A 25,320-nucleotide genomic window follows, 5' to 3' on the forward strand; every position below is an offset into this window, starting at 1 on the left:
AAGGATGAGGAAACCAAACAGCAGATAGTGACTCTACTGTTTCTAATGAAACTCTTATTAGAGTTTACAGTCAAGAACACTTTAGGAACACAGGAATTGGGGGATGCAGCTCAAAATCAGAACTCTAAAATCTTACAAGAGAAAAGGAGTGGAGTCGGGCATTGTCTACAGTAGATATGGATGCTCTTGAGGCTCAGATGGACTAGTAAGAATACAAAAGTACCCACAATGGCAAGCAGAGTCAGGGAATGGAAGATCCTAACAGCCCAGTGTAAAAAGGGCTCAACTTAAAAGGGTACTTGCTTCTCTTCACATCTACAATGCATCTTCATTTCCAATTCTGCATACTAAATATTACTCATAAGAGAACAACTTTTTTGTATGAGTTTGCTAATGACAGGTGTGGACAAGCCAAAAAGCATGGAGAAAAAGGAAAAAAATAATTTCAGGACATCTATTAAACAATCTATCTTACCATAAGCTTCTTCAATCAAAGCACAGTAAGGATTAATGCCAGTGCCATTCCTTTTGGCTTCTTGTTCTCCAAGCCTCAGGATATTTTCCAAGCCATTTAGGGCAACCTGTACAATCTTAGAGTCCATGACTGTGAGGAGATCACAGAGTGGCTTGATACAGCCCAGTTCTACGAGGTACCTAAATTAATACAAAGAACAATTTAGTCAAACAAAACTTTTCATTTCATAAAACTTTTATGAAATTGGTAGGAGAGAAATCCTCAAATTCACTGTAGAAATAAAAGTAGGCACCCATTCAACCATACACCTTGTCAAAAAAAAAAGTTCTCTGGCACCATCACCATTTTTTTTTCCCTCCACAATTATTAGACTCGAAGAAACTGGAATACTCTCTTACTTTGACTATGAGTGATTCTTCAAAATAGTATACTTTTGATTAATTTCATTTTTGTTTCTATAGGTAACCACACCTCTGAAACAGGACACACTTGGTGCTAAAGCCAGCACAAGCCCAACAAGCCAATTCTACTGTGTACAAAGAACTCTTAAAACTCAAAGATAAGAAAACAGAATTTAAGAATGGGCAAAAGATCTCAACAAAGATATACTGATGGCAAAAAAGCATATGAAAAGACACAACATCGTATGTCATTCAGGAACTGCAAATCAAAACAATGATGCCCCTACACATCTATTAAAATGGCTAAAATCCAAAACACTGACAATACCAAACACTGGTAAGGATGTGGAGAAACAACTCTCATTTTTTTTGCTGGTGGGAATGCAAAATACGATAACCACTTGGAAAGACAGCTTGGTAGGTTTTTGTTTTTGTTTTTTTAACAGCTTTCCATATGATCCAGCAATCACACTCCTAGACATTTACCCAACTGAGATGAAAATTTATGTCCACACAAAAACCTGTACAAGAATTATTTACAGGAGCTTTATTCCTAACTGCCAAAAACTAGAAGCAACCAAAATGTCCTTCAATAGGTGACTGAATAAACTGTAGTGCATTCAGACAATGGAATATTATTCAGTGATAAAAAGAAATAAAATGAGCTATCAAGCCATGAAAAGATGTGAAGGAACCTTAAATGCATATTGCTAAGTGAAAGAAGCTAGTCTGAAAAGACTCCATACTATATGACATTCTGGAAAACAGAAAACTTTTATAAAGGCAATAGAATAGTGGTTGCCAGGGATTTGAGGGATGGAAGTAAGGGAGTAGTGATGAATAGGTGAAGCAGAGGGGATTTTTAGAGCAGTGAATAATACTACAATGGTGGAAACATTTATCAAAACCTATAATTGTATAACACAAAGAATAATCCTTAATATAAAATATGAACTTAAGCTAATAATGTATCAGTACTGGTTCATTAACTATAACAAATGTAACCACACTAAAGCAAGATTTTACTAGAAGAAACTTAGAAGGGAGGGAAGTATACAGGAACTCTGTATTATCTAAATTTTTCTGTAAATCTAAAAATGTTCTTTAAAAAGGCTTAATTTTTAAAAAAGTTTTATGTAATATTTAGCTTTATTATTTACAAAGGAATGAATTTAATAGTATTGTGTGTAATTTTATTTAAATATTTACTGACAATTTAGATGATATGTCCTCGGAATAGACTAGGTCAGTCATAAAGAGACTAGGTAAGGCATGAAGCCATTTCTGACCATTTCCCCTTCCTTTACACCAGTTTTTAGTTAACCATTCCTTCAACATATTTACATAATTCTCAGTTTTTCTTAAAAAAAACAAAACCAAGCCTCTTTAGATTATAAATGTTAGTTGCTGCAAATTTGAAAAATACAGAAAAGCATAAAGAAAAATAAAAAGTACCCAGAGATAACCACCACTACAACATCCCAGCTGTGCTACATACAAGCTGGATGACTTTGGACAAGTTATCTGATCTCTCTATGCCTCAGTTTCCTGAACTGGAAAAGTCTGGGAATCAAAGACTTAAGTCTGTCACTAAACCCCAGCAAAATTTTAGAGTAGTTAACTAAACAGATGACTTACATGTCTGCCCTTAAACTTCACTGGCCTATATAGGCAAGTCTATAGAACACCAACTGGATTTCAGAGATTTGTTCAGAATCTCCAAATTGTCTGCAAACTCGATCCTGGTCTATGCTTGATACGATTTTCTCTCCCATCTAGAAGTTTGGCTCAGTAACCTCTAATCCTTACATCGCCTTTAAAAACCTCATTTACTTTTGTAATACTGTCTGGTTGTGAAACCTTTTATTATGAAAACCAGTGTTCTGAAAACTTGATTCAGAATTAAAAACAAATTTTAAGTTCTAGAAAGCTTCTAGAACTAGTATATAATTAAATGAATAAATACTAAAACTTTCTTGTTGAAAAACTCTACCCAAAAATGTGCTAACAAGGGCTTCCCTGGTGGTGCAGTGGTTGAGAGTCCGCCTGCCGATGCAGGGGACACGGGTTCGTGCCCCGGTCCGGGAAGATCCCACGTGCCGCGGAGCAGCTGGGCCCATGAGCCATGGCCGCTGAGCCTGCGCGTCCGGAGCCTGTACTCCGCAACGGGAGAGGCCACAACAGTGAGAGGCCCGCGTACCGCAAAAAAAAAAAAAAAAAGTGCTAATAAGTAAATCCAGAGTTTTGAAGATGTGAGGTTTTATATTTGTAAAAATATGGCATTATTATTATTATGGCACAGTTCATTAAATGAGTTTTGGGTTCCCAATTCTAGCCACTTAAATTATACCTCCTTACAAGATCAGAGGAATTCAAGGTGCTGTTTTCTGATGCAACCACTCATCTTTGGAGATTTAAGACCACCATAGTGGTATTTCACTACTGATGCAAGTTTCTCCAAAGATAGTAATTTGCACCAAAAAGCAAAACAGGTCACCAGGGGACCTGGGCTGTATAGGAGTTGGAAAGTCATATTACTTTGAGAAAAGCACTGCAAGAAGTATGTCCTCGGGAAAGTCTGAAGACTTGAAAAGATGACTGGAAAACTGGCACAATTCTATGATTAAAGTCTGGAACTGGCTCCAATGGGTGGTGTATTTCAAACACTTGGATAAAGCAATCACTGGTCACTGACGCTAGCTGGCTTCTGCAGCAGAAAAGGCTTCCATTAAGAAAATTTTCTGGGTAAGGAAATTTAGTCCACTAGACTTTACTATCTGGAAAAGTGAATTATATTTCTCAAATATTTCTTCTGATGAAAAACAAACTCACTGTGTCTTAAACCATCTCTCTCGGAACTTCCCTGGTGGCGCAGTAGTTAAGAATCCGCCTGCCAATGCAGAGGACACAGGTTCAAGCCCTGGTCCGGGAAGATCCCACATGCTGTGGAGCAACTAAGCCCGTGTGCCACAACTGCTGAGCCTGCACTCTAGAGCCCGCAAGCCACAACTACTGAGCCCACATGCCACAACTACCAAAGCCCACGTGCCTAGAGCCCATGCTCCACAACAAGAGAGGCCACCACAATGAGAAGCCCTCACACCACAACAGAGTAGCCCCGGCTCACCATGACTAGAGAAAGCCTGCACGCAGCAACAAAGACCCAACGCAGCCAAAAATAAATAAAGCCATCCCTCTCAAACAGGATTTTGCTTCTTCTGTGTCCTAATTTTTATCAACAGAACCAGCTTTTTCTCCGGTCATCTTTGGCTCTTTCCTTTCCTTTGCAATCTGTTAACCTGCCACCAAGTCCTACAGATCGTTATTTCCCATATCTAGACCTATACCTCATGCTACAACACTTTTTTTTTGCCACACCTGGCAGCATGCGGGATCTTAGTTGCCCGACCAGGAATCAAACCCGTGCCCTCTGCAGTGGAAGCATGGAGTCTTAACCACTAACCACCAGGGAAGTCCCTACAGCTATTACCTTAATTCTGGCCATCACAGTATACTAAACTACTGCAATGGCATCTTAATTGCTCTCTTTCCTCTCCTCAGAACACTATGTTCTTGGGACTTCCCTGCTTCCCAAGATTAAGGCCTTCATCCCAGTTTTCAAAGTCCATCAATTCCTTAATTCTTCATCCCTGCACAGAATAACCTATAGCAAGATTGATTTGCCTCTTCCAATAACATTTACTGTGCATATTCCCTCATGCTATTCTCTCTCCTCCAAAATTGCCAAATCTCTACCCAAATGTCAAGTTTCATCTCTTTCATGAAACTTTAATTCCAGGCAACATTCTTTATCCTTCATTTTTAAGAACTGTAGTATGTATTAGCATTTGATTATATTTAACCTAAAATTATGAGTACTTCCTAAGTTATTCTAACTGGTTCTTGCATCTAAATCTTGTCTTCTCAACAATAAGCAGAAGCCACACAGATATCTTTTATCAGTAATAAAGACAGCTTATTTTCTATAATTTGGACTGTAACAGTTTTATAATAATCTTTCAAGATAACTCTTTACCCAGTTAATAAAAAACTGCTAGGAGACTGATAATTAACTCTATTATTATAAATAGCTATGCTGAATTGTAAAAAGGGATAGTAGGCATTCCATTCCTCTCTAACAGAGCAAAATACCCCTGAATACTTTCTGATGAAAGATACCATAGTATTTTAAAATGTCTTTAAAATATGTACCTGTACAGTTTCACTATTTCAATTAAGAAAACATATTTGGTATAAAATATAGTGACAATAATTATAAATCTGAATTTGAACATAAGATAACCATCAACTGTTCTAATAACTTCTATATTACTTCATATTACTGCCATCTGGTGGTGGCATACTTAAAAATCATAGTACCCCAGACCGAACTCTGGAGGTTAAAAAAGACCCAATCCCCTACAAATATGCTCTGAAGACCACTTGAAGTCCTCCTTGGCTAACCTATCCATGATGAACTTCACCGAAATAGCTACTGCATGTGTTAATCTATTTAAGTTGTATTATTTCACGTACATACTTATTTTCTGTAATCTTATTTTCTGATCAGTTTCTGAAATCTTAGGACTACTTTACCTTCTCATGTTGAAATTCCCAACAGAGCACTAAAGAATCAGCACTGGTTGAGCACCTACATTTAACCCACAAAGCGACAATATCAGAAGTAGCTACGTTTCCCCCATATTACTACATATATAGAAGGGATTAAATGCTTTAACACTCATTGGTAACCATATTCTCTCCTCATTTGAATTCCCCAAAGAATCTTAAGGCAGGCTAAGAGTCTAGGTTCCATTCTTCTTTTTTTTTCTATCTGAAATACTGTATATTTCCATAATTAACCATCTGATTATATGATGTTCCTTTGAGGAATTGATTCCTATCCATATTTATGCCTACTCTAGCCATTAAGATGATAAGTTGCTGCCCTATGGGCCATTTAAGTCTCAAGCTAATACACAGACCTCTCCCTTTACTGAATAACATAGTCCTTTAGGAGACCTGCCTCTACTGAATTTGGCACTTTATTTTAAGGCATATCAATACATCTCTTTCAAGTCTGTCCAATTCTACTATTAAGACATCTAAACTAGAAATAGCGAGAGTTAGCTATTAAAGTTAGACTCTAAGAATTCTACAAGTAACCTTCTAGACTACCCAAGATGTTTTTGATCAAGCAGCTTGAGAGCAGGCTCAAGCCACCCCTATAAGTATTTCGATCACCTCAAACCTCAAACTATGCCTTCCCTCTTACATCCCAGAATTATCTTCAGCAATAGAGAATGGGAGCGATATAAGGAATCAAATATACGCTTGAGTCTAATTATGAAACTGAGAACAATCTTCCAAGAGGCTAGAGTTGAGCATTCTTAATTGGGAGACAGTAATTTTCCTTTAATTTACAAGACACTACTTGGCTAGTACTTACTTGATCTGTTCAGCTGATCCTCCAGAAGTTGCATTTGTGATGGCCCAAGCTGCTTCTTTCCTTGTACGAAACTCAGCAGTTTGTAATATACTAATGAGGGCTGGGAAAATGTTGGCATCTATCACAGTCTGGAATGAAAAAATTAAACGGAAAGGGAAATTACAAGAGTTGTAAAACTGTTCATGACACTAATTATAACTTTTCAGCTAGCTTCACTAATGACACCCTTCCCCTGTTAAAAATAAACTGGGGGCTTCCCTGGTGGCGCAGTGCTTGAGAGTCCGCCTGCCGATGCAGGGGACATGGGTTCGTGACCCAATACGGGAAGATCCCACATGCCACGGAGCGGCTGGGCCCATGAGCCATGGCCGCTGAGCCTGTGCGTCTGGAGCCTGCGCGTCTGGAGCCTGCGCGTCTGGAGCCTGTGCTCCGCAACAGGAGAGGCCACAGCAGTGAGAGGCCCGCGTACTGCAATCAATCAATCAATCAATCAATCAATCAATCAATCAACTGGAAGGAGTTTAACTCCTCATTATCCTTAACCTTTTGGCTATACTTAGTATCACTAACAACATCCTCCCTGGAGTTTGTGACCTTGTAATCTCCTAGTTTTCTACCTGGGTTCTTTTCTCTTTTATTTTTCTCTCTTGTTCCACTCACCATAACAAATTATAAAAGTTCAATTTTCTTTCTTTTCCTCTGCCATTCTCATTTCTCTCATAGCATCCACTCTCACACGTGTGCTCTACCTCTCCAGTCCACATTTCTCACTGGGGCCCCAGCCCAAGGTGGCTGACAGCTGACTTAACATCTGCTAACCACCTTAAACATATCATCTGCTCTTTGTATCAGGTCTCCTTTCAAACCTCTCTAGTTTACAAAGGCTGTTTTTATATTTATTTATTTATTCATTTATTCATTCTAAATTCAATCAGTCACCAAGTCTCCTTTACATTCTCAATTCAGGACGTCCTAAGTCCATCTTTTCCTTTCCTTTAGCACTGCCACCATTTTATTCCAAGCCACCACCTCCCACACAGATTACCAGAATAGCCTTTAGACAGAGTACTTTTACTCAATCCCTCTCATATACTAAAGCAGTCTTCCTCAAATTGCTTTCTTCATGTTTCTCCTTAGCTCAAGAACCTAAAATGGGTTCATATCATTTCATTTATCCAAAAACTGAGGAATTCTATATGACAGCCTGGTGGTAGCAGACAATAAAGTGCAGCTGAAATCACCCTGATGCATGCTATAAAATGCCACAGTTATCAATCTCAGTCCCTGACAGCCTCCTGGGGATGACTAACCATGCTTTCCTGGTCAAGAACTCTTTCTATTACACCACTGAAGGAAGTCAGTAAAATTTAGTGGAAAGGTGCTTCATCTTGGTCCTGTCATTTACTAGAGGTATCCTTGAGCAAATCATTTTATTTCTCTGAGCCTCAGTTTCATCTTTAATTGAGAATGTTGGGTTAGATGACCTCTATGATTCCACTCAGCTCAAAGTCCCATAAGTCTATGGTATATCTTTTCCAGCTCATTATTCCAGCCTTTCTCATGGCTTATTCTGAACCATTTGGCCTATGGCTTAGCCTTTCACTTGGATTACTCTCCCACTAATACAAGGACAAAAGTAAAGGGCAGATAACCATTTAGAGAAAACTGGGTCCCCAAAGAGTCATGAAAAGTTGAAGCAATCCAACACATGGGTCCACTAGAAATTTTTTTTTTTTTTTTTTTTTTTTTAAAACCTGTGTCCCCTGCATCAGCAGGCAGACTCTCAACCACTGCGCCACCAGGGAAGCCCAGAAAAGAAATATTTTATTTGGCAAGAGTAAAGCCAATCTGTTTAGCGTAAAGTCCATCAAAACATTTTGAAAATACAAGATACTATTTCTCAGATCTTGACAAATCATCAAATATTAAAGGCAAAGAGAAAAAACCAAGGCCTAAGTGTAAGTTTCAAAAGATTTAACCTCTATAATGTTGGATAAAAAAAGTAAGAAATAGACTAATAAGACAACATTGGAAATTAGTGTTCTCCAAGGCAATAATGAAAAATTATACATACTTTAAAGGCTGACTGAAAAAAAACCGTAACTAATAAAAATACAGAACAAAAGACAGGTGCTATGAGATTACCTGGATCTGTGCCCTATTTCCAGCTGTGATGTTAGATATTGTCCAACATGCTTCCTTTTTGATAGACTCCTTTGGGCTACTCAGCAAATGCAATAAACTCTGCAGAGCTGAGCAATTCAAAATTACCTAAAGAAAAAAGTTTGAAAATTTTACTTATCGTATTAATCCAAACTGAAGTAAACCTTTAACTCAAAGACTTTATTTTCGGAAAATACAAAGAAATAACATCTCTCCTTGAAATTTTAGAAATAACTTTATATATGTATAAAAGTACTCACAGCTAATAAGAATTCATTTCTAAGATTATCAAAGCAGTTTCACTATATACACTCACAACTGCTAAACATATTTAATATGGCACAATATGCCTTATTCACTTTCCTATGCCTATAGCATATGAAAATGTCTTTTGGGTAAATGTATCAAGTGGCCAGAAATTCAAAAGTGGTCTCAGATTTTTAAGTCTTCTGATAATTCTCTACCTGGAAGTCAAGGAATCAATACTTGCTTAGTTAAGTATACCAGGTGCTTTATAGGATACAAAGATTAAAAGTATATGCCCTCAGCTATCAAACAGCTTACAAAGGTGAGGATGATATACATGACAAATATACATGAACAAGGAGATCTACTCTACCAGAAACTAAAATCGTAAAGTTATAATGATTAAAATAATATGTGACAGGCTCAAGAATCAATCACTGAACAAAAGAATAGGATATCTAGTCTAGAAATAAATACAAGTATTTATAAAGAATTAATAAGTATGTAATAAAATTAATCCTTTCTTCCTCCAATGACTGGTAGTCTTATTTAATAGATGGTATTAGAATAAGGGACAACTAGTTGAAAATATTTTAAAAATCAATTCTTAACCCCAAACAGTAAAATAAATCTGCAACTTATTTAAAGAGTAAATATAACAAAGAAACCATAAAGCAGAAGAAAATATTAGTTAGTAGCTGGTTTGGGGACAGTGAAGGACTTCCCAAGCATAAAAACAACAGAAGAAATTATAGGGGAAAAATTAAAATTTCACCAAATAGAAATTTTTGCATGTCAAAAACTCATATGAAAATGAAAATGCACACCACACAATGTGAAAAAGTATTTGTAATGGAAAAAAGCGTTGCTGTCTTTAGTATGTAAATTGGTAAGAGAAACTACATTTTTAATAGAAAATTACCTCACAAAGTAACAAAAGAAATGCAAATTACAATGAAGCCGATTTTTGCCTATTAAATTAACTCAAAAAATAACAAAACTTGTGGTTTAACAGGTACAGTCTTTCCAAATAACAGTGTGAAAGACATCACAAAGCATTTTTAAATGCCAAAGATGTGGTGTGGAAAATAAGCATGTCAGAAGTTAAAGAATACCTGGGGAGGAGTAGTAAGGAAAAAAACACTTCACGGGAGGGGGTGCGGGGGGAACCCCTTGAAACACAGACAGGATTTCATAAGCAAAGAAGAGGGAGGACACAGCAGACAGAAGGGTTAGAAATGAAAAAATGCTGAAACGGTTCTTTATCTCACAGGCATTAAAGAAGCTCATTGTTTCCAGGAGGAAAATAATGTGAACAAAGTTATTTTAGGAAAGATTAAGCTGTTATTAGGAAGAATACACTGAGAGGGGTAAATGCCTGGGAGAGCAGGAGGATGAATAAGATAGGTACAGCAACAACCCCTGCATGTGAGAAAACAGGGCCCAAACTAAGGTAATCAGATGTAGATCCAGAAACACTAAGAATCAGTTAAGACCTGCTGACTTGCTATACAAAGTGTGAGAGATGGAGACACCAAATATGACTGCAAAGTTTCAAGACTGGGTGAACAGTTGTACCATTAACTGAAATGGGAAAAACCAAGACGAGAAGGCGAGACAGGTACTGGAGACATGGGACTGGAACTTGAGAGAGGTTGGAACTAGATGTATACGTTCAGAACTTCATTTATTCAGTAAATATTTTTTGAGTCTCTATATATTGTGCCAGGGACTATTGTAGAAGCAACAAAAACGAACAAGAATGACACAGTTCCACCTCTACAAGCTTACAATCTAGTAGACAGTTACAATACAGTGTGGTAAGTGCTATGATGGATGAAACAAAACAAGGAGCACCTAATTTAAGAGTCAGCTTCTTGGAGAAAATGTTAATACCAAGACTTGAAGAATGAAAAGGCATTAGTGGCAGAGTGAGGATTTGTGTGAGGGACTGGTCAGAACAGGGATGGGGATGGAAGCATATGTTCCATGCAGAGGGAAGCAAGCCATGTGTCAAATCTCAGAAGTTAGCGTGATCATAGCTAATACAGCGGAACAAACATGGCAAAAGCAGAGAGTATGGCACGGGAGGGGGCAGACAGAAACTTTTTCTGAATAGCAAATATACCAATATGGTTTTAAAATTCAGAAAATAAAAAGGACTATATAGTTAAAAGCCTCCTTTCCATTCCTATACCCCAGCTACCTGGTTCTCCACAGAGACAACCAATGTTATTAGTTTCCTGTGTATGCTTCCTGAGAAATTTTATGCAAATACAATCAAAAACATACATTGTTTTCTTCTCCTCTCCTCCCTGCCTGTTTTTTACACAAATAGTAATATATCCTACATACTATTCTGCCCCTTGTTTTTCTTTTTAAACAACAGAACCTAGAAACCTTTCCATATACACGCCTATGAGCTTCTTCATTCTGTTGCACAGCATTTCATTATACAGGTGCCGTATTTTAAAGGATCGTAAACACTGTCCAAGGACAATAGGGGGCCATAAGAAGATTTTAAGAGAATGACATGATCAAATTTGCATTTTACAAGCATCCTTCTAGTGATATGGGAATGACACAAGAAAGGTCTGAACTAAGTACTGCAAGGAATGAGTAGAAATAGCAGTCATTAGTGACTGATGAGAAAGGTGGCATAAAGGGAATAATCAAACTAATGTCCAGGTTTTTGGCTTGGGTAACTGCTGGGGCCATTCACTGAGACAGGAACATAAATAAGCAGAGGTCCAGGTACACCAGTTCCCTTGCGGACAGAATAAATTTAAAGTTAAATATTAAGAGTTGGAAGACACCTGAGAACAAATTCAGTCTCCTAATTTTAGAGATCAGAAAAGTGAAGACATTAAATGTCTTGCTGAAAGTCAGAGCTGGCTAAGAAAGAGCTAAGGCTAAAACTAATCCCCTCCAGGGGATAATCCCATAAACAGAAAAGAACAGGTAAAGGAACTTGCTAAGGAGAAATAAATGGTCAATGAGGCAGAAGACCCAAAATACTTCAGCACCACAGAAGCCTAGGAAGATAATTTTAAAGATGGTGCCAATGCATCTGAGAGATCAAGAAGAAAAATGGCTAGGACAATCCACTGTGAGTGATGTATCTTGATATAAAATTTGAACGGAATAGAAGGTGACATTAAGAACCAGGAGGGAAGATACTTCTCACATAGGAAACTTACCGTGTACAAAAAGGAGGAAGCCATCAGGGAAGATAAGATGAAGATGACAGAAAGGATGCTACTAGAGGCTTCTGATGTTCACAAGAACCCCTTCAAGTAGAAGTAGTGGGAAATAAACCGAACCAAAAGGATAAGTTACACCATAGGGAACCCAAAATTGCCACAAAGCAATAGGTCAAGACAGAGATAGTGAAGGTATTGAAAGTAGTTGCCAAAGCCAACACTTTTAACAAACATTAATGAAACAAAGTATCATTTCTCCCCATGTGAGTTAAATACTGTAACAGAAACATAATCAAGAGGGGTTCTGCTATTTCTGAAAGAAAAAAGAAAGAGATACCATTTATTCATACCTGTGTCTGAATATCATCGCCTGTGACAATGTTTCCCACAGCTCGCAAAGCAGGAGAAACCACTTTATAATCATTATGCCTGCAACCATAAAAAGATGTGTTATATCCAACAGTTCTATCTTTAATCTCTTTTCCTTAGGGCTGAAACCCAAAAGAAATTAACATGTGATCGGTTCTTGGAGCAGAAAGGTACCTATGGTGGTTATTAAAGGAACCCTATCATGATGAGGAAATGTTTTTGGTGTCCCCAAGAAAGGCTGTCTTTCCTTTTGTTTGGTACTTTTGGATAAAAACTACAAATCTGTTCTAATAACCCTTCCCAGGTATTCAATCACCTGGAGTCCAAGTTTTCCCTCTCATTCATTAATGCAGGTTTCATTTCCTCTTTACTTGGTCTCTATGGTTGCTGAGATAATGGAAAGAGATAGTAACATTTATACAGCACTTTTAGGTTTTACAAATCACTTAATTTTCACAGGAATAAAAATATATCAACAGTTGAGCTAACTTGAAAATGAAAGCCAGGCCTCATACTTCAAATAGTAGACTCTTTCTACTAAACCTCAGCTGACTTACTGGTCTGAAAAACCCCTCCACAAATCTTTTATATATCTGAAGACAGATATTAAGTCTTGATTTTAGGCTAAGTAAGTTAATATCCTTTAAATTTCCTTAAATATCTTTTTTTTTTTTTTTTTTTTTGGCGGTACGCAGGCCTCTCACTGTTGTGGCCTCTCCCGTTGCGGAGCATAGGCTCCAGACGCGCAGGCTCAGTGGCCATGGCCCACGGGACCAGCCGCTCCGCGGCATGTGGGATCCTCCCGGACCAGGGCACGAACCTGCGTCCCCTGCATTGGCAGGCAGACTCCCAACCACTGCGCCACCAGGGAAGCCCTAAATATCTTATTTTCTCTCCCCTTATAATGAGATTGATCACTCTTCTCAAAACTGTGCCAGTTTCTCCACATTTAAGATCCGATGACTAAAAAGAAATGGTTAAAATATTTAGTAATCTAGAGACTAAAGAGTACAAAAGGTTACTCTCCCAGATTCTGAATGATGTACTTCTGAGTCCTCCAGCATTATATTGCTTTTAATTCACAACAGCATTATGCCGCTGATCTGTACCCAGTCTATAACCCCAGTTTTTTTTTTAATGTACAGTTTTACATCTTTATTGGAGTATAATTGCTTTACAATGGTTAGTTTCTGCTTTATAACAAAGTGAATCAGTTATACATATACATGTGTTCCCATATCTCTTCCCTCTTGCGTCTCCCTCCCTCCCACTCTCCCTACCCCACCCCTCTAGGTGGTCACAAAGCACCGAGATGATCTCCCTGTGCTATGCGGCTGCTTCCCACTAGCTATCTATTTTACGTTTGGTAGTGTATATATGTCCACACCACTCTCTCGCTTTGTCACAGCTTACCCTTCCCCCTTCCCATATCCTCAAGTCCATTCTCTAGTAAGTCTTACAACCCCAGAGTTTTATATTCTATGTATTATACTATCTAATTCATTCCACATGTCATCTTTGGGGCAATGTTTCCTTGCATCTACTTTGTACTTACTCCAATAAATTTCACATGGCTTTTAATTATACTATTTCCCCATTATGTTATCACTCTTAATTTTTTTCTTTGATACTATTTTCTAAAAATTTGATTAATACAGTCTCAAATTATTTATGCCATCAGTAAATCTTCCACTTCATAAATGAAAGGCATCACAAAGAGATATAGCAAAATAAAATTCAAAGTCTGACACCAGTCTAGGTTAAGCTCTAAATGAGACAAAAAGATGAAGAAATGACCGTTTTTAGTGGCAGTGTGCCTTCTGCTATCCAGTGGTTGGTCTCAGGTCATTAATCATGAGCTAGAATTACACAGATCAAAATTTTCCAAATGTTTCTGCTAAAGGGCTGCTTACAGCAGAAGAGTGAGAGGTTCTTTATAACCCTCAAAACAATCAAACAAACAGATTTGACATGAGTATAAAAAAGTAACAAAAGACAGTAGCCTAAAGCACAATAAATCAGTATAATGCATTAATATTTGAGTATCAGCAACTAGAAAACTAATATGAGAGACAAAAGTACAGACACACTTTAAGATATCTTACATCAGCAGCTCCACAAGTCTCCTACATACTCCTGCATCAATGACTGCTTGAATTTTATCATTGGGTCCATCTGATAAATATGAGAGGGCCCAGCAGGCATCAGCCAGTACATCAGTGTCACTGACAAACAGCAACCAGGAAAGCACATTCAGACAGGGGGAAACCTATAAAGGGAAGATGATATGATTATGAAATTCAACAGAATAAAAGCAAGAAATGAGGGGGGAAACTCCAGAAAGCAACCAGGCACACACCTGGTGACTTCTGGTGTGATTAATACTTCTGAAGATGGAGCAGTAAGTGGCCAAGTGACATTTCCATCTTTGGGAATGCTGTCAATAACCCTGCAGTTTACTTTGATGAGGTAGTCAGAGCCCAAGGAAAACAGTTTCAAAGAGCAAAGTTTAATATATACCAATTCTCAGAGTGAGATTCCTTGTCAAAACACTCTTTGTGGATCAGAGAGGTAAAGGAATTTTCCTAAGTGTTAAAGCTAGGAAATTCTGCATTTTAGATACTTTGTTACAAACAAAAAATGCCATGTTTTAAGAGTAATTCAGAGCTTTTTAAAGGCAGTGAAAATTTATTTCAAATTCAAACAAAAATAAACAAAAAGACCTATTTTTCTAGAAACAAATTATTCTCTTTCTATTCACATTAATATTGGTTCTTAGACTCTTCCCATTGCGGAGCACAGGCTCCGGACGTGCAGGCTCAGCAGCCATGGCTCACGGGCCCAGCAGCTCCGCAGCATGTGGGATCTTCCTGGACCGGGACACGAACCCGTGTCCCCTGCATCCGCAGGCGGACTCTCAATCACTGCGCCACCAGGGAAGCCCTCTTAGACTCTTTTAACTGTACTTTTTCTGCCAATTTCCCACAAGCATAATCCTTACCTTTGCAAATTCTGGAGGGGGACTTTTTCCTCTACAGAGATTAGACAAAGCCCATACTGCATTCCGGGTCATGGTCAGGCGGTTTTGCTTTGAAAATAACCTATAAGCATAATGATGCAATGGTAAATGATATAATGGGCATTAATTCTCTGATGGCATAATATAAATATTTAACCACTTAATGCTACTGATAAACAGATGTCTTCAAACAGCTCTTCTCTACAACAATAAAGCTTAATTAATTCTAACACAAGGAATTCAAAATTTTGGCACTTGAATAAGATAGGATGCCCAAGGAAATGATCTAAACAAGTTAGTAAGAAAATATCTGTAATGAAAAGTAACACTAGGAAATCCAAAATGATTTCCAAAGATGCACTGTTTTCTGAGGAACTTCCCGTATTTTTATTACTCACAAAAAAAAAAGAAAAGAAAAGAAAAAGAAACTTACTGCAGCAGAGGGGGAAGAATATTGCAGTCTAAAACATAGTCCCTGCACATGGTACTATCTCCAGCAATGTTGCCAAGAGCCCAGACTGCCTGTGAAAGAATTATTCATTAATGACAGGCTGTAGAGTTTAATTTTCTCATAATTCCTTCAAAAAAGATGCCAACATATCACAATAACTCTTTACAAAATTATACAGTAGTTAATCAACATATTATATATGGACATTAACTATTAAAACCCCTAAGTTCACTCAACAGGGGGATTGGTGGAAGAAGATCAATACTATTATATAAGTATACATGTATTGAATACTCATGGGAGTAAACTTATTAAAAGGAGGTACCAGTTCTTATACATATTTTTTTTTTTTTTTTTTGTGGTACACGGGCCTCTCACTGTTGTGGCCTCTCCCGTTGCGGAGCACAGGCTCAGCGGCCATGGCTCACGGGCCCAGCCGCTCCGCGGCATGTGGGATCCTCCCAGACGAGGGCACAAACCCGTGTCCCCTGCATTGGCAGGTGGACTCTCAACCACTGCGCCACCAGGGAAGCCCCTTATACATATTCTTAATCTTAGGGGGCCCTACCCTTAAGTAACATTCCATACAGCCATTGGAACATAGCAGAGATCCAAATGGCTTACTCAGCTGATTACAAATGTATTTTAAGCTTACTTACAAAAGAAAACAGTGAGCCAAGAATTTAAGAGCAACCAAAATGCAGAAAACTTTACTCAATTTTTGGGGATGATGGATGTATTAATTATCTTGACTGTAATGACAGTTTCATGGATATATACATATGTCAAAACATCATATTATACACTTTAACCATATGCAGTTTACTGTAGGTTGATTATACCTCAATAAAGCTGTAGAAGAAAGTCATATTCATTTAGTAATGATTTATATTTATGAATTTGACAAACTTTGCGGTAATTAAAATTTCATGTTTTCTAAGTGATTTTCTGCACAAAAGTGGCAAAGACTTGCTATGTCAATCAACACGAGAGATTACTATAAGAAAAAACTCAGTAACTGCTTACATGGTCTAAAATGTATATCTATGGGACTTAAAGAATTTCAGGGTTGGAAGGGAAAAATGGTTTTATGTTTCTAGGAGAAATTCTGCCTATATTCACTATGAAATTTTCTATTTTGGTTAAGTTTAGATTTCTAGAACACTCCCTGTGATGAACCATGGATTGTCATATCTAAGCGGTAAAACTGAGATTCTGAATATAAGACTGAAGGGAAAAATTGTATTCTTTGACCTGCTTCTCTTTACTTGTTTCAATTTTTACCTGCTCCTGGACATCTTCAAACTCTGAGCTGAGCAACTCTATGAAGATAGGCACAGCTCCTGCCTGAATCACAATCCGGGTCTGAAGAGAATTTCCTGAAGCAATATTTGTCAGTACCCAAGCTGACTCAAACTATAAAGATAAAAATAATTTCATTATCTTATTAGAATTTAATAGCTTGTTTACTTATAACAATAAGGTTTTCTGTGCATGAAGAAAAGAATCTGAAATCATTATTTACACATAATCTATCAGGTAAATACTATATTAATTTTAAATGAAGAATTCCTGAAGAAATAACCTTAGCCTAGAGGAATACTCAGGGTGTCTAAAATTTCAGATCAAGGCAGAGCTGACATGAGACCATAAGAAGAATGAGGGAGTGCTTCATATACTGACATGGAATGATCTCCCAAGACATAAATGGAGGAAAAAGAAAAACAATGTACATTAATATGGTACCATACTGTATTTTCCAAAAGGGTTAAGAAGGAATATATGCATCAATTTACTTATTGCACAGAATATCTCTTGAAGGAGTCACAATAAACTGTAAATACCTGTCACTTACATAGAGAGCTCGAGGTGAATGGGAAACAAGTATGGGAAGGATAGGCACTTACAGTAAAGCCTTTATGTACCTTTTGGCCTTAAACCATGTTTATTATCTAATAAAAACAAAATCAAATAATTTCTATAAAATGGGCAGAGTGAAATGGCGAAAGAATAAAACTGTAAAATGTGTAAAATACAGGCAGAGTGAAAAAGGCAGAAGACAACTGAAATGATAAGTAGTCCGAAAGGAGTTAACGGGCATACAACTAACAGAAATGGCAACTTCAGAGCATAAGAGCTTCCAGTAAATGAGAAGTCTCCAAACCAAGGCACAGAGGTAAGACTTTTTTAAAAAGAGCATTCTTAAAGTTGATAAACTGGTAAACAGTATGAAGGAAATTATGGCCAACAAAAAATACAGCACGTTATTAATTCTACACATCTCTACAGTAACTTGACTCTTTAGCCTAATATGATGAAATCCAAGAATGACCTCTTAAAATCCAAGAATGAACTTATATTACAATTCTATTTAGAGTTCTTAAATAAACTTTAGTTTTGTTTCCTTCTCCTGTTCTGTCTTCTATTTAATATTCTTTAATGAAGCACATATGGGGAAGAAAAAAAATTCAGTGACATGCCCCTTGAATGAGAAATCAATAAAAAGTCATCAAAAGATGGAGCTGTGACTCCTTTAAGCTTTGGGGTCAACTGCAAGGCAGGTGTCATATGGAAAACTAAATCGTCAATCACTTGGGGTACTGGAAAATGAAAGAAATGGGAAGACAATCTGATTAGCCCAGTCCAAAGCTACATGAATGATAGTAAATTTATAGCAGAAGACACTTAAAGAAGGGATATTCAAAGAAACCTAAAATTTGATATACAGAAGTGAAATAAAGTGGTCTGATATCTAGTTAGGACACTGATATTACAGCAGCAGGGAGGCCAGACTAGGAGCACCACAGTTAAACATTTTTTTGCCTGATAACTCTTTGCTATAAGAGAAGTTCAGGAGACTTTTAAACACTGAGTTTCATAAAATAAAAACTCATATCACCTCTGTAATTAAATTACTACTCAAACCAATGTACAAACCCTTTTCAGTCTGTCTGAATTGAAACTTGACATTTATACAGTACTTTATACTTTCAAAGCATTATTCACATACTCTCAGGTGTTCCTTACAACAACCCAGAGAAGCCTGGCTTTTCTAGTTTATGAATGAGGAAACTATCAGAAAAAGATCCAATGATCACTAATCATTTGAGTAATGCCAGTCAAAGAGAGCTAGATTACAGCCTCCTAATCTAGTAGGCTTATGGCCCCAACCATAGTTTCCTCTCTGAAACACACCTGTAACACTGACAAGAGTCTTCCAATTGCTTGCAGTTTTGGTATCTAGGGCAAGAAATTTCAAATAATGATACGACAGATTATTTAGGGTTATTATTTATTATTTAGGGTATGCTAAAAGGAAAACACAGTTCACCTAAAATGTAGCTTCTTTTGCTTACTAGGAAAATGAACTATGGAGTGGGTACAAAAGCCAACTTTCCTACAAGAAGAAAGGCTCAAAGTTCAACAGAGAGTCATCAGCATCTGAGACCATGTCAAAAAAATGAAAACTTTGAGGAAAAGCAACCTGTGAAGAATGAATAAGATCAGCATATATAGCAATCTATATCAAAGAGAAAAAGGTTTGCAGTGAAATTTTGATGCAAAAGAAATGGTGACAATAAACTGAGTAGATAAAGGATATATTAAAGAGTTATCAATGAGAAGAAATTAGAATGATAATTGCTAACAGAAGTCAAACTGCTGTTTGTCTGATGAGGTTTAGCCCCAAAGGTCTCCCAGAAAAAGACAGATTTCCAGATGCCACTGAAATGAATAAAATGGAGAAGCAAAACAGAATAGAGTGACAATGATTAGGAGAATAAGTAAATAACAGCCAGAACATGAATGGAAGAAACTCGGAAGTTAGGACTTCTCAACAAAATAAGAATGTACCAGAGTTATGTTTATCACTAAAAAGTACATATCTGAAGGCAAACAAGATTCAAGGTCTCTCTTGGTAAGAATGGAAATCAGAAAGTAGTTTTGCCATTACCGGGGAAAGAAGTAGATGAATAACTATAACCAGAGGGCCAGTGAAAACTCAAATCATATTCATGGATTAATGAGGCACTGAAACACACACACACACACACACACGGCACTCATTACTGTGATGTTTACCTTGTAAAAACTTATCAAGCTCTATTTGTGCAATTTTCTATACCCATGTGTATATGTGTGACATGAGAAGGAGGCGGGAGGAGAGAGAGTGAGAGACAGAAACAGAGAAACAGAGAGAGAGGCAGAGAGAAAGAGAGACTGAGAACTCCTCATGAGTATAGACCCCTATTAAAGTGTTGGAAGAAGCAACTTTCAAATGTGTTTAATATGTAAGTATGTTTTTAAAAAACTGGTTGTACTTTGAACTATGTAGTTTCTCTTTCACTGGGTATCGCAGTCTTTATTTTTTTGAGTGGGGTGAACATTTCCGTCTCAGGTCCCAGACTAGATTTTAACATGAAAGAGAGTTGTGAAATGGGAATGTCCAGAGTTGATACCAAAAGCAATTGCATAAAGTTATAATAGAAATGGCCAGAAAAGGTAATTTAACCTTGCAACTCAAGAAAAACTCAGCAACAAGATGAAATGAGAAAAACTTAAGAAATGGTATCACCTGAAGTAGTACCCTAAACTATTATAATCTTTACTCCTCTTTGTTTTAAACTACTATATTCTTAGTGTTCCAAGAATGGCATCATGCAAGGAAACAACCTGTCATGCAGCTGTGATTGCTTACAAATTGTAATTCCACTATTATTTTTCACTGTCCAGAACTTTCTAAATAAGGCTACAACTGAAATCTGAAGGGCACGCTGAAGATTTTGGTATGTTCTCTTTTTCCTTTCTCAATCTCTACCTTCTGGTGCTCAGTTCCTTAAAATAAGGAAAATGAGAATCCAAAACTGAAGTACTTCTGACCTCCTATCAAGTTTCCCACTCCAGGTTGAAGTACGCCTGGTTCCCTTTCTCCATTTGGATCAGGACTCTGTTGCTGGCCACTTTGCCGGTTCCACTCTGGTTCCTAGCAAATGCCAGGCTCACCTGGAGAGCAAGTGAAAAGAGAGGCTCACATCAGAAAAATAAATCCAGATATCAAACTCTGCAGAGAACAGTGCCTGAGTCATCTGAGCAACCTTTTAAGATAGGTAGAGGGATCAATGAAGATGGGGAAAAAACACAGGAAGATGAAGGCTTAACTGCAGTTTACCACATTAAGCTTTTAGTGTGGACAAGAAAGGTAGAAATGGGAAAACTAAACCAATTTAATTCAAATTTACAACTTTAAGAGGAGTATCTGTTTAATGACTGGAACTAGGAAGCAATTTACTTATTTCTAGCTATTTTTATAAGCTTCTATAAGAAGGTTTGGGAATATACCATCTCAGCACTGCAAAGGACAGTACAAAGATGTTGGACCTGGACTCAAAAAAACAAACCAAGTGGGCCCGGGGAATACACCATAAGGCAGACCAATCTCATGTCAAGGCTCTCATGTATGGCTGAGGCCTACATGTCACTGTGTTTGAGAATGCTGTTAGTTAAACGGCAGAGTCGGCTTCCGAAGTCCTAGATTCCACCATATTCATCTCATCTGAGGGCAAGTGAGTATCTAGGTAGCACTGCCAAAAGCAGGCATTTTTATCTCCCTGGTTTGCAGTATCCCACTGATAAGGAAAGCCAGAAAGAAAGTGAAGAAACCCTTCACTAGGATTCACAGTTCTTTATGTATGGAATGAAGGGAATAATTTTGTCCAGTGATTTATTATTGAGTTTAGCTATCATGACTACATATTATTACTCTCTTTCTAGAAGAGAAATGGCAAACACCCCATTCCAAAGACACACTATTCAAATTTCTAATAAGCAGGTAGGAATATCATGGATAACTCACATCCTAGTGATCTCCAAGAAGACAGAGGAAGGAATACCCTCCAAGCTTCCCAGAGCATGTCTAATTATTTAACAATGAAGTCTCCTGGCTCTAAGGTCTCCATCAATATATTTGCTCCTCCTGCTTCTGGGGTAGTGAAGGGTACCCATTAGTCACACTGGAGAAAGAACACCATATTGTGTTTAAATGCACACAGAAGAAAAGCTGGGGATGATGACCTTTATATAATAAACAGGTTCGTTATCTCTAGAGTCTTTGGATCGCTAAGGTGAAAATCATGAGGTGGTCACTTCCAGAGGAATCATTTCTCAATCTTTCAGCCTAATTATTAGTTAGGCTACACAAGGGTGGAATCTGAGAATTCTGATAGAAGCAAATTAGAGATTTCTGAAGGCTTTCATCTTCAGATGTGTTAAGATACAAACTCTAGGATTACAAAATCAAAAATGATGTAGAATTTACAAGTGTTAGCCAGGAGAGGGCACTGCCTGAGAGAATATACTGTGCTCTTTAGGGAATACTGGAGAAGGTGGGGATGGGGAAAAACCAAATTCTCTGACATTTTTCATTTTAGGACTAGAAAGTTATACCATCTTCCTTTAACACACTAAGGAACTGGACCTCTGCAACCACCTACTAAAAACTGCTAAGTCCAGAAGTAAATTTAATATCTCTGAATTACTCTCATTGTCAGAGACAGGATAGAAACATACTTCCACATGAACAAAATGATAAATTTTCCCTACCTCCCTCTTCCTACAAAGCTTTTCAAATGATAAACTGCAGTAAGGCTCTTCATTTGGTCCCTCTGGTTCTCTTGACAGGTTGCTTAAGGGGCTCAGGCTCTGTTCTCTGCAGTATTGGTTGTCTGGATTTCCTTTTTTTCTGAGAAAAGTCCTCTTTCTTTGCTCTCTAGGTGAACCTGATTATTTTCCAGGTGTCTGGTGATCCTGGCCTTAGATGGGGACCAGAATTACAATCCAGGAAGCAGCCAACAAAACAGAATCTTAATTCAAATGAACTTGGGGATTAGTAAATGTCAAACTGGAGAAGAAAAACTGATGGGACACTGAAGTACTCTACCTTTTCTGGACTTCCTGTTTTTCCTCTGGAAGGAACTCATCACCGCAACAAAGAGAGTAAAAGAGAGAGAAGGATGGGATGGGAGGAAAGGAGAGAAAATATCAAGACAAAGCATCAAGTCTTATGAATTATCAATAATGTTCTGGATAGTAAGGAACCTGGGGAGAGGAGCTGTTACTTATACTTATAAAGATGCCCCAGTCCTTATTACACCCTTAGAGTAAGGCAAAGGTAAACATGGGGGTGAAAGTTATCTTTATGATTAACTTGTTATTAGCAAATATTTACTTGGAAAAATAACCCCATTTTGTAATCTATGTAGGACCTAACCAATCTTTATAGTTGCAGAATCTTTCTAAAGGGCCTGAGCCACTCAGATTAGATCCTACAAGTGAGAATTTAGGAATCACAGGTATTTGTTAAAGAATAACTCAGAAATTGATTCAGTTGGTTACTCCAAGGAAGTCTAGCTACTGAATTACTTAATTACTAGTTTATTTAAGATCCAACTTTATTCAGGAACAATATAGTATTTTTAAATTTCTAGATAACTCCCAAGATGAGAGTCAGTTGATAGTTGGTTCTTTTTACTGTAAAAATTATCTAATCCAGAAGCTGTAGAATTTTCTCTTGGAACCCCTATACAGCAGTACTAATACAGTAAATTAACACAGGAGAAAGCACACACATTCCCAACAAGGCTACATCCTTGTCAGCTCTTTTGGGGTGGGGCCGGGGGTGGAGGGGAAGGATTAATTAGTACCAGGTTTGGGGATCAGTGAGTGTCTGATCTAGCCCATGTTACAGAGCCCTGAGAAACCCAACAAGTACAATCTAAAAATCTTTCAGAACCAAATTTTACATAGTCCACACTTAGGTCCTTATAATGGCTCCTCTACTGCAAACAATTCCCTACCAGGTAAGCATGATCCATAGTCATCATAAAATAAAAAGTAACAAGAATTTTAAAGAGTAAAACCAAGGGCCTGGATGTTAACAAAGCTATCAAAGCAGCTTGCAATGTGGTTGTCAGGAACATCAGTATCAAAAAATTAACCCTTCATATAGATTAAAATAAGTAACAAATCTGTATACAAAATGTAACTTTGTAAAGGGAATTAAGATATGAGGCAAGAAATGAAAATGGTCCGCACCTGCAATGTACAATTCTCTTTTCGTTTGAGGAACTCCACAAACCTGGCCACTACTCCTGGTGTGCTGATGACTTCATCAATAGGAGGATTAGGTTCTGTCTCCCCATAAAAATAAAAGGAAAGAAGAAAAATAATCCTTTGATTTCAAGGCAAGGACTTTATAAAACTCAAACTTACTTCATAATATCCCTCCCTCCATCTTCAGCATCTCTTTCATATTGTAAATCCAAAACAGAAAAAAAAATGTAAAACTGAGTTCAGTCACTTTGAGACTAGGGTAGTTAAAAGATTTAATAATAAGGGAAGCCTTAATATGGAAATATGATGGGCAGAATTCTTAAAATTACTGCCTCTACTATTTTAGAAAACTTAGAAAGTATGGGGAAAAACATCAAAAGACAACCACTGTTATTATTTTGGTATACTTCCTTCTAACCCTTTTTCTGTGTATGGGTTTTAAGTCTTTTTTATTTAACATAAATTGTCGGAAAAAACTGGATTAGGAGATTCTGTGCTTGCAGGATCTAATTTTACTGCTGTAGTGATAAGTAGGAGTCAGCAGAAATTCACTAAGAATGACTTGCCAAATTAATCTCATTTTCATTTATGACAATAGAGTATCTTATAAATAAAGTCATTCAATAGAAACTTGTTGGGCAAATAGATTAGAAATGTCCTAAACGATTAGCATTGTAATTTCAGCAAGACATTTGACAAAGTTTTTGATGACATTCATGTAGCTACGCAAGAAAAATGGCGGCTGGATTACAGTACTACTAGGGACTCTTAGCTAAGTCAATGGCCTGTACTGGGAAGGGATGACTAATGGTTCAATGTTAATTTGCAGCAAGCTCTAATGACATGTTCTTTGCCTGGTTCAACATTTTTATCAACCATTCATATAAACACAACAAATAAATTTGATGATGACAATAAAAATGAAGTAGTTAACGTGCTAGATTACAGAAACAACATATAGAAAGAATAACAATAAGCCTAAAATGGCAATAAAACAACAGGGATAAAGCAAAATTCAGCTTTTAGATTTTTTTTAAAGCAATTTTTAAAAATCCACATGACTTCACAGACGAAACCTAAAAATAGTTCATAAAGAAAAGTACTAGGGAGTATAGATCGCTGAAAATGCAATGAAGCATTACTATGCCATGACTACCAAAATAAACCAAAATAAATGATGCTAGCCTGGAGTACATTATTGGAATGTATAGTTTCAGGACAGGGAAGGCAATCTCCCACCACACCTTAGAGTAATAAGAATGCATCTGGAGTACTGTATTCTAATTATCACATTTTAAGAGGAATGGCTGGCAAACTAGAATACATGCAGGAAAGTAGCAGTGTTGAAAGACCTTGGAAAACCACATTATCTGAGAAACCCATCTCAGCATGCTGAAAAGAGATAAGACATTTTTAGAAGGGTGGGGATGGTAATATG

At 37.3% G+C, this 25,320-nt stretch overlaps 1 protein-coding gene across 1 annotated transcript in view; it reads right to left on the reverse strand.

Moving 5' to 3' along the window:
• The window catches only part of KPNA1 (karyopherin subunit alpha 1), a 74,281-nt gene that overhangs the window by 6,176 nt on the left and 42,785 nt on the right, over window positions 1-25,320 (reverse strand). The window contains exons 5-13 of the mRNA XM_024769324.1: window positions 23,865-23,959; window positions 17,061-17,192; window positions 15,759-15,847; window positions 15,308-15,407; window positions 14,412-14,575; window positions 12,288-12,366; window positions 8,471-8,596; window positions 6,326-6,453; window positions 476-654 (exon numbers count right to left, since the gene is read on the reverse strand). Of these exons, the coding sequence (XP_024625092.1) occupies window positions 476-654; window positions 6,326-6,453; window positions 8,471-8,596; window positions 12,288-12,366; window positions 14,412-14,575; window positions 15,308-15,407; window positions 15,759-15,847; window positions 17,061-17,192; window positions 23,865-23,959 (1,092 nt within the window). The remainder of the gene's footprint in view (window positions 1-475; window positions 655-6,325; window positions 6,454-8,470; window positions 8,597-12,287; window positions 12,367-14,411; window positions 14,576-15,307; window positions 15,408-15,758; window positions 15,848-17,060; window positions 17,193-23,864; window positions 23,960-25,320) is intronic.

Source organism: Neophocaena asiaeorientalis, unplaced genomic scaffold, assembly GCF_003031525.2.
Source record: "Neophocaena asiaeorientalis asiaeorientalis breed wild unplaced genomic scaffold, Neophocaena_asiaeorientalis_V1.1 scaffold671, whole genome shotgun sequence".
Classification (NCBI taxonomy): Eukaryota; Metazoa; Chordata; class Mammalia; order Artiodactyla; family Phocoenidae; genus Neophocaena; species Neophocaena asiaeorientalis.